Source organism: Numida meleagris, chromosome 8 (genome assembly GCF_002078875.1).
Source record: "Numida meleagris isolate 19003 breed g44 Domestic line chromosome 8, NumMel1.0, whole genome shotgun sequence".
NCBI classification, from domain to species: Eukaryota; Metazoa; Chordata; class Aves; order Galliformes; family Numididae; genus Numida; species Numida meleagris.
In genome coordinates this window covers 17375792-17393001 of record NC_034416.1, presented here as the reverse complement: position 1 = coordinate 17393001, position 17210 = coordinate 17375792, and the positions used below count along the sequence as shown (strand labels likewise).

The 17210-nt window shown below is 44.9% G+C and overlaps 1 protein-coding gene across 6 annotated transcripts in view; it reads right to left on the bottom strand.

Annotated features, from left to right (window-relative positions):
* Positions 1–17210, bottom strand: part of NRK (Nik related kinase) — a 97125-nt gene that overhangs the window by 31794 nt on the left and 48121 nt on the right. For all 6 annotated transcript variants that reach the window (XM_021406499.1, XM_021406500.1, XM_021406501.1 and 3 more), the window contains 8 exons: positions 15422–15494; positions 14826–15021; positions 13807–13974; positions 12859–13023; positions 9133–9285; positions 3040–3171; positions 2241–2308; positions 542–660 (listed from right to left, as the gene is read on the bottom strand). In XM_021406499.1, the coding sequence (XP_021262174.1) occupies positions 542–660; positions 2241–2308; positions 3040–3171; positions 9133–9285; positions 12859–13023; positions 13807–13974; positions 14826–15021; positions 15422–15494 (1074 nt within the window). The remainder of the gene's footprint in view (positions 1–541; positions 661–2240; positions 2309–3039; positions 3172–9132; positions 9286–12858; positions 13024–13806; positions 13975–14825; positions 15022–15421; positions 15495–17210) is intronic.

Here is a 17210-nt window from a genome sequence, read left to right as displayed (position 1 = left end):
AGGTGCTGCACGGAGTGTCTTGTGCTTCCTTAGGCTTCCTTCAGGCAGCACAACATTAAAGTGCAGAAACATAGGTGTCCAACAACTGCTCATCTGTATCATCTTATTAGGGGGCAATGGAAAAAAATGGCAAATGCAGAAAATGCCAATTTTCTAATTGCCAATTTGCTAATGCCAATGAGCATTAGCACTGAATTAGATCTGTGTACCTGCAAGGTCAGCTTTGCTGAGTTTCAGTAGTGTCAGTATGTACACGAGAACTATTTTTTTTCACTCCTTAATTGAATTAATTTTTTTTGTATGGAAATATGTTCACAGTCACTTTTTGACTCAAAAAAAAAAGGAAGTATTCATATTTTAGGAACATTGAACCATAAAATAAAGATGGCTACTGAAAACCTATCACCAGAAGACCCCATTTAATCAAACAAGGAAACTAACCAACCCACACAAACATCACACCCGACACTCCAGAGAAGTCCATTTCACGCGGCAGGAACTTTGCACGTTTTGACTGATGAACCATTGACTTGGGAATCACCTGAGGTGGATCGGCTGCTCTGATGAGATGCCATCTCCCACTGCTTGTTGCCAGCAGTGCTGCTGCTGCTGGTGCTGAGCTTCAGAGCGTGTCCCCCTGGGGACAGCTGATGGCTGTTACTGAACAGAAAGACAGAAAGCGCATCAGGCGATTTGTATTTAGGAACACAACCAGAACGTACCTCCTAGGCCACGGAACCAAGTTTGCTGCTGTCAGTGGATGAACTCTCTATGCAAAAAATTCATATTCCTCGGGGCTCCACCCGCTAACCACAGAAGATGGAGTGGGCAGTTCCCTCTAGGCATTATGTTAGGGAGAATGCAGTGCCCCAAGTCGTCGCTAAATACCCTCCTCCACGTAATTGTCCCTTGGCCTGGACAGATCGGCCTCACTCCTGATTCCGAATTTCATGTTTTTTATAAATAACCTGCTCCACCACCCTCCTACAGGATACATCATCACCCACTTACCAATGAAGGAAGGAATGTGTAAGGCAGTAAAACATGTTGCCAAGCTTGCAAAGCAAAACTGAGGCATACTCAACAACTGCAGGCTAAGAAGCCCCTCACTCATAGCACTGTGGCTTATCTACTTGTTTCTTTTCTGTTTTGCCTCCTATAATTTTAAGCAGAATCTCTTAAGGGTTTGGCATCACTTGAAGGTTATTTCAGATGATGTTTCTGACTTCAGCTCATCGGAAGTAACCGTTCCTAAGCACTGCACATTGCCTGGTTACGTCAGCAGAAACTCCCTCTCTTCCAGATCTCTCCAACCTCAGTACCTCACATGTTCCCTGGTTAGCCACCCTGTGGCAGCTGCCCTTACTGCTGAGCTCTCTGCATCCTTGGTTCTTTCTCCTGGGATGCAGAGTACACACACCTGATGGGCAGACTGCCAGAATATTCAAGATACATCTACAGACAGCGTATGTGCCTGCTCAATGTACTATCAAGCAGAACAAAGCTACAGCCACAAGCTGTAATTACAGTGCCTAGACAGGGAGCTGGGGCCAGGGCCTCCCTTAGCAAAGTATCCAGGCACAGAATTCCTCTGAAACTACAGTGCAGGTGCTAATGTGACACAGAGTATCTGCAGGAGCATCCTGACCAAGCCACCAGCAGCACCCACTCCTGCCACCCCCAGGTGCCAACAGGCTGGCATCTCACAGAACCTGCACCCTCAGCAGTCACTTGTTCTGATGGGAAGGGAAAGTAAAACATTATCAAATGACAAGCAGCTGTTAAATGGCTGCACTACAGAACTGGGAAATGGATGAAGAACTTGTGTGGAAACCACTCTGTCAAGCCAAGCAGGCTGAAACAAAAGAAATAACTCGTGGCATGATGTGGAACAGCCTTTATATGTTAAACATACTGCTTTCCATTAGAAGACAAAATTGCCTTGTGTGGAAAGGAGGAGGAGATCTACAATAGGCTTGTTTGTCTTTGAATTGGGTCCATCATTAAAAGGAAGCTAGCTCAGATGCTTCTGTCAGGTTTAATATCAGGGAATTTGAATAGTTCAGTGGACAAACTGACACAAAAGGCAAAATAACTGTAACTGCCATTAAATAAAGTATGAACCCATGTTAATTTTAGTGTTACTGAGTTTATGCCTTTGGTTTTAAATAAATTGGCTTCGGTTTTCCTTCTGGCAGTAAGTCAGCATTAGTATAAGCATCAAACACTTTGGAGCTTACCTTGAATGGCATCCCTGCTGGCCAGGTTGATCCCTGCTGTAAAATTTGGAGGTTGTCCTTTCTGGAACCTTAAGGATTTAATCAAGTATTTTAGTGCTACTGATGGACTCAGTTAATAATCATGATGCTTAACCCCTATCAACACAAAAATGAAACTAACCAACATAAAAGAACAGTGCTTCTGTGGAGCTGTCTTTCATATCAACCCTGGAAGGTGCGAACTAGCAGCAGGTCCTTCCAGTTTGCACTGCAATCTGTCAGGGTGCAGCCTGGGAGTGGTTGGCACCTTCCCCTGGAGTCAGCACTATTCTTGGTCAATAGTTAAAGCAGACAGGGAAACACATCTGCGGTCACTTAATGCAGCTTTTCGTAGGTGGTGGATTACCCTGCACTGCTACCGAACTGTGCATATCAAGAGGGGTAGGGAAGGTGGGGAGGAAAAAAAGGACAGACATGCATACATCCCACCTGCAGAGTATTAGAATGAATACACACATGCATGCACACACACACATCCCAGACAAACACCCTTGTCCTTAGGAATTGTTTTAAAAAAAACCAACCAACACTTTCAGCTGAATTATACAAATTAATGCGTTTTTCTGCAACAAACCACAGCGCGCACAGAAGTGGAAGCAAATCCTTGTCTATAGAGTCTTCTTTCTAGATTAGTGAGACCCAGCTACTGTACAAGCAATGGGATTCGTGTAGTCAAGGAGGTGGATAGCACACAGTGCAGGGGAGCTGAGCCGAGCACTAGCAGCCGCAGGCAGTGCCCAACACCCCGAGTCTCACCCACCTTTGGGGGCTGCTCTTCACTTCGAGTCCCACTCCAGAATACGTCATCCTGTCCAGGGCTGAGCGGTGTGGTCACCATGTCCGACAGCGAGCTGCTGTGGTACGCATCTTTACTGGCCTGGAAACTGTCACACTTGAAACAAACGAGAAATTGAATTGTACTTCTCCGTCCTATACAACATGTCTCAATGTCAACAGATATCAATGGTTCTGTTTGAGAGATCTAATTTTCAGTAAATACATAACGAGTATTGTGTTTCGATACAGCCCTACTCACCTCGGTTGGGGTAAAGTTATTTATTTCCAGCATGTTAGGCACAAACATTTCAAGGTGAAGGGCACAATATATTAAAAACATCTATGCTGTACATACATCTTGCATTGTTATATCTGTGGAGGAGCCAACAGGTCACTGGCAATGCACAGAGAACTGCTTAACTGAGTGACACAAAAGTTATGGCTAAGTATACTTCATTCAATCCTGACCGATGCTTCCATTTCAGAATTGAGATAGTATAATCATTGTGTGAATCCATTTCCCCTAAGCTAGATGTTCCCTTCCAAAGTTGTCTTTGCAAGCCCACCATCCGCCTACAGTCAGTGCAGACAAACTGCCACCTGGAAGTGCTTCCAGCTCCCCAGTGGTTACAGGGTGCCCTGGCCCTCCTCTGTAATGGATGAACAAGTGCCTAAAAGGAAGAAAACTCGAGACTAAGAAAGAAATTAGCTACTATGCCCACACTACTCCTCATGCATAGTCGTGTCCAGGTTCTCCCATTGAGATCACCTGTGTTTAGAAGCTGTCTTCAGTGCTATCAGGTCGGGGCAACAGAAATGCAAATGCCCTAATTTGGGTGAAGGGAGTGGCAAATGAACCACTTCCTTGTGGCATTCATTCCAGTGGAACAGCAGGTAAGCAGTGTACCACTCGATCCAAAATACTCAAGAGTTGTTGTTCTAACTTTCTGTATTAAAATAAATACATAAATAAGGAAAGTTCCCTTGAATTCTACACATTAATAATCTATCACACTCAAGTTTTCTGAAGGGGAAGAAAGGAAAAGAGCTAAAAATGTCAACTGAATGCACTCATCCTCCCTGAAATGAGAAATCTCCTTGGACGCAAGACTGAGGCAGAAAACATGGAAATGGAGTGTGAGCTGGGCCCGTCCGGAGGGGCTCCTAAGCCAGAACCAATGGAATGTGACAGAAATAGACAGAGAGCAGGGCAGTGCCTGAAGCCGTGCTGCTCGGTGCTTCCCCCTGACATGCCAAGCGGGAGCAGGGCTCCCCATGGACCCCCCAGCCCGGCTCCACACAGCAGCACGGGAGGCCCCTCGCCTCAGATGCACTGCAAACCAGCAGCCTTGCTGCCCCAGTACAAATAGAGGCTGGGAATTTTCATCTGTGTCAAAGTTTAAATGCACAAGAATTAGTTCCCCAGCACGCAGCTCACTTTTAAGTGAAGTTATTCACGCTATTAAAAACCAGCACAGAGTAACAGATCTGCACGCAGGCTTTCTGTGATGTAACAGCAGTATGAACTCACCGTGACTCTAAAATCGTTAAAATACTGAGAGTGATTCTAAAACTCTTTAACGATGTCAAATAACCATTCAAACGTCCCATCACAGCCTCTGAGTCCAGCAAGGACAAGTCAGCTGCAGAAAGACACTTCTGACGAGTTCACCTGGTTAAATATTCAGGTGCCTCCGCTGCCTTTTGGGGATAACACGTTCTGAGGGCTCCCTTTAAAGAAAATAGCTTTTTCAGCAGTTACAACATCTCATAATCCGTGTCCTTGCATTTTGTCAAAATCATTTTTTTGTCCAACATGATTGTCACTAATAATAGTTTTTAGTTAAGCAGAATTATTTTAACAGCAAAGCGTTCCCTGAAGTGACTCATCTTAGGGGCAGGAACAGCTTTTATAGCAAGTGTATTATTATCAGAATATAGGAAGATTTTTTTCCTGGCCAGTTTTTCAACAAGATACTTACATCTCTTCCTGAATTCCAGCTTTGGAGTCCTGCAGTGTACCAGCAAACTGCCCCTGCTTAAAAGTGGGGATGAGCTTTGCTGAATCACAATTCAAGCGACTGAGAAACTCTAAACTACAAACGTCCCCTCTGCAGATGGCACCCATCTTCCTTCTTTGGGCAGGGACAGATCAGTTCCCCAGTTCCACGTAAAGCTGAGATGTGCTGCCTGCTTCTGGGATGATTTTCCAGGCTGGATGAGGCTGTGAGCAACGTGGTCTAGAGGAAGGTGTCCCTGCCTATAGCAGGGGGTTGGAAGTAGATGATCTCAAAGGTCCCATTCTATGATTCTGCTGGACTTAAAAGGTCATACAACTCCAAAGCAAACGGAAAATGTCTTAGATAACCCCAAAATCATAGTGTCTGGCAGTCCCTTAAGCTTCTACAGATAAAATTATTTGTATGGTGAAAAAAAAAAAAAACCAACAAAAAAGACACCTACTAATGAATCTAAACTTAACAGACTTGAACCTTAAATTGCTTTCATTCTCAGTAGTACTAAAAGAAGAGCTGCTCCTCTGGTGCACAGAAAGCACAGGTAGCCAACATGGTACCTACCAGGGGCCTTCAAACCACAAACACACGCCTCGCAGAGCTAAGGCAAAAGACCTACTGCTTCCTGACAACAAAAAGGCTACATAGTACAAAAGACCAATTAGATCAAGAAGATTTAGGAACAAGATGTTTTAAAAAGAGAGGCTATACTGCTTTTTTGGGGGACATACAAGCTATGAATTTGAGTTGAATCTTCATATGGGGGGTAGATATATGCAACTGCTGTTACAAAACAGCATAAGGAAAAGCACTGCCTTAAATTTAGGAATAAATCTGGGATACTGTGTCAATCAATGATCTGATGCACAGCTAATTATTCTAATAGCATTAGCTTTCTTGTTCTATTTTTGCCCCATTACTCCAGACAGTAGAGGAGAACTAGGTAGCAAATCCTAGAGGAAAACCAGAGAGTCGATTAAAGAAAGGAGCTCCTTTCAAATACGGGCTAACTCCATCCTCTACTCAGACACTGTGAGATGCTGGGCAGACAGACAGACCCAGTGACTTTATTCACAGCCTGTGAAATCCTGCGGGCCGCCCAGAACGGCTCATCCCACAGCTCATCCCCATCGCCCACTGTGCTGCAGCTCACCAGAGCCAGAACTGGTAAAAAACAAGGGGAAACGGGACGCTCTCATCTGGGAATATCTCACATTTCCCTCACCAGAGTACAAGACACTGAGAAACCACGCTCCCTGACCCTCAGGAGCTGCATTAGGATTTCCAGAGAGATTGTTGTGAGAGAGGTCTGGGGATGCAGGAGGTGCCATACAACCTCATAGGATGGGATCATTTAGAATAAAAAGTCTTTTTGCCTGAGCAGAGCAGTGATGACAGATGATTCCTCCATCTCAAATATGGATGGAAGTTCCTCAGCGCAGACATCTGCGATGAATTCACCTTGCATTTTAACTCTGCGGTTCACTTTTATTTTAAATCAACAGGGCACCCACGTACTGAACTCTGCAAGTATATTGCTGCAAGTCTTTTCATCTCCAGGTGACTAACTGGCCCATCACTCATATTGCCTTCTCACTTTATGAAGTTAATACAGGCAGCGTTTCCCAACACAGCTATTAGCATCAACAGCTGCTGCCAGCCAGCAGAATGAAACACAACCCTTAAGATTTATAAATTGCCCATTGAAGTTCATCTGGTTTCCATGCTTACACAGCAGGTAAGACCACGGATTGGCTTCTCCCTGTCCACATGGTCCCTACCTGCTGGATCACCGACCTGTGCGTGGGTAACAGGGCAACTGCCAGCAGGGAGTGAAATCACACGGTAATGACTATAAATCGCTGCCTGCTATTACCCTTAAGTAACACTATCACTTAACATAGCATTAAACTTTTATTGTGTAGTTTCTATCAAGGAATGTGAAAGAGGGTGATAAATCCATTCACCAGTTCATTCTTCACCACTCTCTGAAGCAGCTGGGAGAAGTGCTACGAAATAGAGAAGCCCCAACAAGGTGCAAAGGGACAAAGTGCCATACCCTGGGCAATGTGGGAGGCTGGGTCATAGCCATGCTAGGATGCAGATCCTTTCACCCACAGGGTGACACTGTAACAGGCCAGGACTCTTCTCTGTACAGATGCTGTGCTCCTGCAGAATTCCAGATGCCCCAAAATAAAGTATGTGCTCTACAGCTTCTATTATAGGATCAAAATATTCACCTGAAGGGAGCTACCAGCTTCTGCCCAAGGCTAAGATATAAGCACCTTTCTTGTAGACCTTGCACCAGCTCTCCAGGGAGTCAATGCTATGAGCTAGGCCATCAATTTAGACCAGTCAGAAAACTTGTGACTTAAATTGTCTAATGTCCCATGGAAAAAAAAGGATGTGAGAAGACACACCAATATTTTCTCAAGGTCATGCTACTGGGGGAAATGCGGCCTTTCCTTTCCTGACAGCTGCCCATGTTGATTTTTCCATCACCACCAGGACCCGAAGAGGCTACCAGCCAGCTATTACCTGCCTCATGCTGACTCACTCCAGGGCACGTGCAGAAGTAGGGCAGTGGAGCACTGAGCCTGGAAGCCTGCCCTGGGAGAACCATGGCTCTGGGGGCAGGAGGAGGCACGGAGTGCTTTGAGCAATACAACGTGAGGAGGCAGAACACCAGTGGTGCTACGAGAAGGGCTGAGCTGGAACATGCTGAGCTCAGCACGGCCAGTCTACAGAGATGCTAAGATTCCAGTGGCTAGCAATAAGCTAAAGAAGAGCTTGGAATAGCATCTCATAGTAATAACCTGTAATTGCAAGTGGCCTCACAGATGTCCAAGGGCCCACACTGCTGCTAGGGCTCAGCAGCAAGGCAGCGTGGCATGCAGCTGGACTAACACTAACAATCCAGGCACCCCTCCTCTGTCTGATCTTCCCCCTTTCGCTCCAGGATCCACCAGGCAGGGAAGCGAGGCCAACAGACACCACAGAAGTTCACATCCAATGCCCAAGCCTCATCCAAATGCCCCCTGGTCATGGGTGCCACCAGCTAAACCACATGGAAGCAACCGGAGACGCGGTCAGACACTGCACCAGGCATCTGGCACAGCTGAGGGCTGCCAAAGGTCCAGCACTATGACTGCATATCCTCCTTGTTGAGGAGACGTCTGAACGTACAAACAAATTGCTGCAGGGGACAGTAACAGTAATAAGATTATTCCTGTCACTGCATGCTTTTCAAAACAAGTGGAGATTTTCAGATTAAATGAGCTGTGCTCACAATTATAGCAGTTTATTCGTTTTCTGCCTGATGTCTTGCTTTCCTTTTGCTTATACATGCTTACAGTCCCTTCCGAAAGAAAAAAGTAACTGCAGTCTAAGCTACTCATTTCAGGTACAGTGGATGTGCACAACACAGGACACAGCGGACAACTCTTTTTGCATTCAGGAGTCTCTTTGCACATTTTGAAGTATTAACTCTCATTCACAGATGTGGGCTAGAAGACCTAGAAAGTGCTGATGCAGCAACTGAAGACTAGAAACGGGACTTCACAGGCCTGCTGTGCTCTACCCACAGGCAAAAACCTGACTCTGCATTGGTAACCAGTCTTTATTCCATCTTCTTATACTTCTAGATTATTTTATAAGACCACTAACAATCTTGCTTGTGTACCTAGTCTTCCAGGATACAAATCTTGGCTTTAGAGTTGTTCTGTAAAGTGTCACATATATTTATGGCACCGTATAAATAATACATCATCCAGGAGCTGTAACAGCGCAGTCATTCAGGCTTTTTATGAAACAGCAAAGAGTAATATCAGAGAGTCAGCACAGTCAGGCATCAAGCGTATAAAAATAACTGTTATCTAAACTTGAGCTGCAGTACATAAGTAAAACTCCACTCGTAACTTAGCAGTACAAGGTGGCACTGCAAATCGGAGGCAGGCTCTCATGGGCACCCACTGGCTACGGCAGGAGCGAAGGGAACCGGGCCTGTGGTGCACTGCTCTGCTCAGGCACCAGCCCTGCTTCCTCCCTGTGTCACGCCATACCTGCACTAAGACGGCTCTCTGCATCGCAGGGGTGCAGGGGCTGGAGCTGCTGCCAGAGCCCACCCTTGCCTGTGGCATGGCGTCGTGCCCCAGCGCCGCAGGCCACTGCAGGGCAGGCTGGATGCCATCACTTCTCTTTCTTCGGTCCTCGGCCTGCGAAGGAGAAAAGAAGAGGCGTGTTGTGCGCTCAGCTTCACGGCCTGGATGCTCTCCAACAGCAGCACAGAACCACATTGACTCTGACAGACCTCCCTGCTGAGGAGAGGTCAGCCCTGGCACAATACAAACCAGCACTGCCTCTCCATTTGCAACTCTATCTTTCTCATTAGGTTTCCAAACCGCAGCAGGACAAGAGGCACCTGACATGCCTGAGCTGCAATCTGCTTCATTCTAGGTCATTCTGCTTGCTGCAGGCTAGGATTTTAGCTGGGAGGAACCATCTCTCTGTATTTATTTACCTTTGACAGCACGCAACCTGTTTTGCTGTGAATTTATTACCCTCTTCTACAACATGGACTTTACTGCAAGCAGCTTTCTACATTGAAATGCTTTTAATGCTCTGTTGTTTGGTATGTTAACTGCCCTATGGAAAGGACTGAGAGACATCATCTAGGTCCAATAGAAAGAAAGGAAAGGTCCTTCTATGTCCTGAGGGCACTGCTTATTACAAACCCTCCATCCCACGGTTTTGACCCCATTGCTCTTCCCAGTTTCATTCAACATGACTCATTCCCATTCTCTAGCATAAATCCTTAGCACATCCTCTGATTTAGCAGCCTAGGAGCAGTTCTACTCCGCAAGCAAGAGATGTTAATGCCATCTTGTACCCAGTTGTCTGTCTGGGTGGACGTTCTTAACGGTGCCTCTCACTGTACCTGGGTGTTTGTGTTTACATCAGGATGATAAGCATATTCTGAATCCAGTCTAGGAACCTGCTGAGGAGGTGGAAAACAATTCCCCTTAGTCTCACAGATCTTAACTGGGGGCAGAGGGAAAGCAACCTAAAATGGTATTAGACGAGCAACTACAGCCAAATATCAAGAAATTCTAGCTCTGGTGAACCGAGAAGTTACATTACTTTCGAGGTCAGATTTTCATTACTTGCAACTCCTAACAATGAAAAGCAAATTTTACCAAGAAGAAGACAGGTGTAAAAATTAGAGTGGTTTCACTAAACTAGAAATGATAATTTAACTACCACCTCTGCTCTCAACAAGTGTTTGCATGCAGCATATTACAATCCAGATGCAAACTCAAGCAGCCAACACTCCGGGCTCCCAGTGCAGGCACTGAGGCACTAAACTTCATGTTCCAGCATCAAGCCTGAGCTCAGAATCCTTTCCTCAGCTCACCAGCTGCAATGCCACCGGGATCAGATACAGCACAGGGAACGAGCTCACATCTGCATGCATCAGGGAAACTTGCCCTGCCCTGCCTGCCACAGGGCGAGTGAGATGGCAAAGTTGAGAAACCTCCAAGAAAAGGCTCCGCAGCCCCAAATGTTAAACTTGAGGTTTTGGGAGGCTATAGGGTATTTGTTGATGGTTTTTAATGCTTCAACTCAACAGTAATTCTGGAGAACGTTAGTTTCCTGTATCAATAACTGGTCCTGCAAATGCCACTGAGAACCAAAAGCTATGGAAAAAAAGAACTCACTCTAGATTATGTTGTATCTAACCCTGTGCAGACCTCTCCCAGTATAGGAACTGGCATATTTTTGGCTAATAAACCACTAAAGACCAATATTAACAGGAACAAATTCATTGAATTATCACTGTTAAAAACAGACAAAACTTTAAAGAATGTCTGACTCCTATATAGTTAATGTCTGCTGACATCATTACAAAGTATCAAATTGCAACCCAAAAAAAACCCAACCTTGTTGCATTAATTAGGATTTTAATGGAAGGATCTGCATCTTTCAAGAAGTTTTGAGATTAACTCGTACTGTAAAAGAATTTGTCCTCAAAGGCAGAGTATATGATGGTACCCACCACTGTCATCAATAACAGCACCGTGCCATGAACCTCAAGGGCCGACCTGCGGATGTGATTTCCCTTTTGTTTTCCTACTGTTTTCCTTCCACGTGTTCCTGACTCACCTGCAACTAGTACTATTTTCTTTCACCATTACACTAGAAGTTAACAGTGACTGCCTACACTAAATTCCACAGTACATTTCATTCTGCTACAAAGGGGTCATTTAGAAAACTCATGCCAAAACTAGAGTAGAGTGAGCTGACGTTTTACAGTTCTGCTTTGACTTCTAGCTACAGTGACATAGAAAAGAAAGTTAAATGAATTAGAGTTGCATTTTCTTCCCATCCACCCAAAGCCTAGCAAAGGCAAAGCATCTCAAAGACTTAGATGATGTGTATTTAGCGAAAGCAGCTTACTGCTCTGTCCACACCCAACTTTCTCCCCAGCCAGAATAACATCCCACCCTCTATCACCAAATAAATAGTCATTTCCAAAAGAGCTCATTCAAATGTCAATAAAGATTTGTTTAATCAGTCAATGCAGTAAAGCCTTCGGATTGTGGGCATTTTTTGACAGTTAAGTTTTACTTCAAACAGAATTAGACATTCTCTTGTTTTCACAAACTGCTGCTCTAACAAGGGACTTAATATCTTTTGTTTTCTTGATTTCATATTGCTGCTTAGCTGTTTGCATATTTTATCCAGTTACCGAAATTCATCATTTCAATAATCCTACCAAAAAGAGTTTCATTTAACTGCTTATCACCATAGAAGATTTCACCTCTGGGAGCCAGCTGCAGCATGAGCACACTCACAGAGGTGACATCAAAGAGGGCACTTGCTTCAAAACTGCAGCAAGGTGTTAATAAGCAGCGCTCTGCATTCCTTCTACAAACTTATGCATGTGCTTGGTTTAGGTATTTATGGAAGATGCTTTGCTGGGAATGCACAGAATAGCACACCTAATATTCTTTACTTAACACAGCCACCCCTGAGGAGGGATGTGTGAGCTGCGGAGACTTCTGACACTGACCAAGCCAAGTTCTTTGCTCTGGTACCGTGAAATCACACCAGATATAGAGACAGGCTCACATACTGGGGTAGATTGAAAAGCAAAATAAGTGCCAGGAATGGTGAGATAACATATGTGAAATAGACTTGTAGCTTTTACCCATACAATAACAGTAAGTAGAACAAGCTGCACTGCAGAATATTTCAGAGTTGACAAAAGCATGAAATGGACAAGAATTCTTATCGAGGACTGTACGTGGCTACCCCTTATCCACCAAATCTTATCTACCTAAAATCCCAGGAGATAAAAAAGATGAAAAGGCATCACAATCTAACACCAGGGACACAAAGACCCATGCTTGGGAGGCACAACACTATTCTGTGTCTGGGTCAGTTTTGTGAACCTTAAAGTCAGGCAAAGACATCTGTTAAATCCTCAGATGACACTACCTTAATTCTCTTTGGGAGACAGAGAATGACACCTAGTTGACCAGAGGGATCGTGATTCCTGGTTCACCACAGCCAAACACTTCTTTCAACTCAAGTAGCATTGATATAAACTAGCTATTCCTTTTCCTTATCCTCTACATTAATGGAGACCAAAGGCTTTACTGTAGCCTAAGTGTGTAGAAAGACACAGGTCAAGCTGTAAATTCAAAGATCAGACTGTACTTTAGCATCACCACAGCATGATAAACTGCACCTGCACCAGAACGTTACACTGGCTGAGCTGGTACCTCTTTGGTTGCATTGCTTGATGGAAGATGTGCTGCTGAATTTGAACTCTTGGAAGGCTCCTTCTTCTTCTGCTTGTGGTCATGCTGGAGAGACAGCAGCTGCGTCTGATCTTTGGGGAGAGTTCGATGCCCCTTCTTGTTGTGCTGCACGTCTTCCACCTTTTTCTGAAAGCAGAGTGATGAACGTCAAAGAGAACGATGCCTCTGAGGACAACTGAGGTGACTGCTGGAAATACTGGCTTTTCAAAAGAGCAAATGAGCACAACTGCAGCAAGACTGACAGAAAAGCCACAACTCTGAGGAAAAGAAAGCAAAAAACGATTCCAAACACTCAGAGTTTGGCTTTTGGAACAGCACAACAGAGAATCACATTTTTTCCTTCTACTTTTCCTACACACAGAGGGCTTTAATTAATTAACACTCCTTGAGTGCTTCTACCTGATTATGAATCAGCTCATCTGCAGCAACTTTAGGAAAACATTGCGGCCAAGGTGCCAGAGTTGACAATGAGACTTCAGCATTAAAAATAACCTCCATTTCATTTTTATTCTGTGAGTAAGAGACTGTTCTTTGTACAACCCAAAGTGAAACCGGAGACTCTGGAGATTTAAGCTTAAGTTGAGCTTATGCTGGAAACTTTCAGGGTAAAGGTACCTTAAATCAGATTAAAGTGACTGAAGACAACTTCAGGGAGGAGAAACAGCAGGGACAGAAGTGCTACCCTCAAGGGAGAGGAAGTGTCATTGCTGTAGCTCAGGGAGGTGACTCAGTAAGGAATTTGCATGTTATGTCCAGAGAAGGTTGCCTTTGAGAACAAGAGGCAGTAAATGCATTAAGAAGTCTCTCTCTGGTCTGTGACTCAGAGGATGGCAACAACCTCAAGAGAACTGAGAAAGACATCTATGGGAACAGGGAGCTGCAAACTGCTGCCAGCAAACCCTTTCATACCTGCTTCTTTTCTGATTTCCTCTGCCCATCTCCTATGAACCATTCATCATCTTCCACAGCCCTTCTGTCTTCCTTACACCTCTCCTCTTTCCTCTGAACATCCTTAGTCTCTGGCCACCTCTGTTCACACTCCTGCTGCCTTCGGAGTTCTTGCTCTCGCCTCTGATGCTGGAAGAGAGCCAGGGAATAATATTGCTTATTTTGTTTTCCTTTCATACCCACCAATTATTTATGCCAGTAGTCATTAATCACAAGGCTCATTTCCTGAGGTGCAGGCAGTAATAGGGGATACCCGATCACAGCACAGCAGGAGCAGACAGCCACAAACTGCCACCACAATAACTATCAAATCTGAAGTGAAACCTTTGCCCTTTTGGCAGCTGAGGGCTGATTTGCTGTTCATTTAGGTAGGTATGTGAACTTTTTGTTGTGGTTGGCAGCTAATCTTTCTGTCATTTTGAGAAAGAAGGGTTTTCCCAGAGTCCCCCAGTTTTGCTGGAACAGTATCATGTTTCACAAATGCCATTTGGGAGTGCCTGCACAATGCTTGAATTTCATCAGATGCTCCTAAGAGGCCCGCTGGTGATTTAGCAATGCCTGCAACGCCATAATGTGTCAGACAGCTGAAAAGGCAGCTTATCTTGTAAAATCTTAAAAAGAAGCAGGGCCAGAAGTCTGGATCAGGAATTGAGACTCAGAATGGACAACACACAAGAGAAAGAAACCAGGACCTCACATCGCATCTGCCTGGGCTTCTACAGCCAAGCTCAAGGGAAATGTCCTGCATCTGCAGCTCCCAATGGTCAGGGCAGTTTGTCAGCAGAAAAAGAGCACAGCCCTTTTAAAATCACTTCATATCATTGTGTTGAAAAGTGATACAGTTCTCCCAGTGTTAAAGAGTGCACAACAGGCTGCACTGACAATTTAGCACAGCCTTCTTGCCTTTCGCTGCCTACTCTCTACAGGCACATTTTCTGTTTGTGAGGGGATGTGGAATAACAATGCAAGCCAGTCCCTACATCCTCCAGCCTCCTCCTCTGCTCTTTCTGCTGCTCGATGCGTTTCTGCCGCTCTGTCAGCAGCTGCTTCTTGTATTTCTCCTGGTCCTTCAGCTGCTGCTGCTGGCGCTGAGGGTCAGAACGGTTTTTGTTCTCCTGCTGCAGCCTCAGAAACTCACGACGGAGAGTTGACTCCCCAGGAAGATTAACTATGGAGCTGAAACAAAATATAAATTTATATATGACTAAATAAACGTTAAAGCAGGGAGAATACAAGGTCTATCGGGAACTGCTTGTTCCGTGTTAGCAAATGAAAACATTTTGATAAATCTCTGCCATGTTGACTATGCATCTGCATTTACTGTGCTACAACACAGCCTGAAGCTGATTATTGCTCCTTCATTTCAGAATTTTCCCTCTCGTGCCAGGGAATGAAGCGGCAGCTTGTTACACTCAGCATTTATATTCAGTAGCTACAAAGCAGTTAAAGCTACCAGAGGGGATACAGTAGATAAGGGATTTAGAGTAAGGTAAGAAAGCAAATCTGTGTGAGGAGAGCTGCCTTCAATGAGAACAGCTTGGCCAATCAAATTTTATATTCTAGTCATAAAATTAACCTTGGTTCTCCTTCATCTTCATTCAGCTCATCATCTTCCTCCTCACTTCCACTGTAATCATAGTCCGTTTCTTCTATTAAAAAAAAAAAGAGAGAGGCTAATAAATGCCAGTGGAGGACGTTGTTATTTAAGATGCTATCTTGAACTTGGCTTCTGAGCACTAAAACTGAACAACATGCAGTTCATCAGGAATTTAAAAGCCCCAGGTCGCACTAGGAGGCTGAGTGGATGCAGCAGAAGATATTTAGGTATGCATCACAAAGCCTACTTCAGACCATAGGTCAGAGGGCCCCTTTATGTACTTTCACTTTTTCCCTTCACTAGCTACGTTGGTTTTGCAAAACTAACTTGTTTTTACAATCTGCAATGTACTAGGCTTAGCCCACTGCGATAGCCAACCCTCCCAGCAACATTAGCAGCAGAGTTATTTCATGTATAAATTTAGATACGGTATAAAAGAATTACACTGACTTCTTCTGCTATTGCACACCTTCTGCATAACTAAATTGAGGCCTTTAGTAAATGTGCCTCTTTTTGTATTAAAATGAACAATTTTAATAGGGATAATCAAACAACGTTAGTTTTAGTGCAGCAGTTCAGGAGCAGGTGACCCATATTTTTCAAGCTCTCTTCAAGAGCACCATGGAGGTAACTCGTAAGGGAGGATTTCAAATTAGCATGCCATACAGCTAAAATACAGAGTAAGTCGAAATAGGCACTTACTTAACTTTTTTTGGCATCAATATTTTGAAGCGTATAGTCTGGCAGTTTCACATTGTTCATTCAGGGGAATTCTGATTAAAATCAGCCCTTTTCAGGTCCAACTTTAACTATCAACATGTGACTGTTATCACCACATCTTTACCCCTTCAAGTGTATTTGTGAAAACCTTTTAACTGGCTGTCTGTCCATTTGAAAGCACCTTGAGACCCTCAGCTGAAAGGGGTGACAGAATTTACAATGACAATCTGGTGGCCTTCTACAATGGAGAGACAGCAGGTGTGCACAATGGAAGGGCAACTGATGTAGTCTATCTGGACACATGCAAGGCTCCTGACATGGTCATGCACCACATCTTTATCTCTAAATTGGAGAGATATGGATTTGAAGGCTGGACTATGAGGTGGATAAAGAATTGGTTGGATGGCTGGTGCCAGAGAGCTGTGGTCAATGGCTCTATGTGCAGGTGGAGGCCGGTGATGAGTGGTGTCCCCCAGGGGTCCATCTTGGGACTGGTGCTCTTCAGCATTTTAATCAAATGACACAGACAGCGGGATCAAGTGCACCCTCAGCAAGTTTGCTGATGACAGCAAGCTAAGACGTGCAGCTGAAACAACAGAAGGGAGGGATGTCATACAGAGGGACATAGACAGGCTCTTAAAGTGAGCCAATGAGAAGCTAATGAGGTTCAACAAGGCCAAGATCAAGGTGCTGCACTTGGGTAGGTACAATCCCAGATATTGTGTAAAGACTGGGAGAAGAACTCCTGGAGAGCAGCCCTGCGGAGAAGGACCTGGGGGTCCTGGCAGGTGAAAACCCAGACATGAGCCAGCAGTGTGTGCTCACAGCCCAGGAGGCCAACAGCGTCCTGGGCTGCGTTGACAGAGGAGTGGCAGCGGGCAGGGAGGGGATTGTCCCCATCTGCTCTGCCCTCGTGATGCCCCATGTGGAGTACTGCGTCCAGGCCTGCGGCTCCAGCACAAGAAGGATGTGGAGCTGTTAGACTGGGTCCAGAGGAGGCCACGAAGATGATCAGAGGGCTGGAGCACCTCTCCTATGAAGAAAGGAT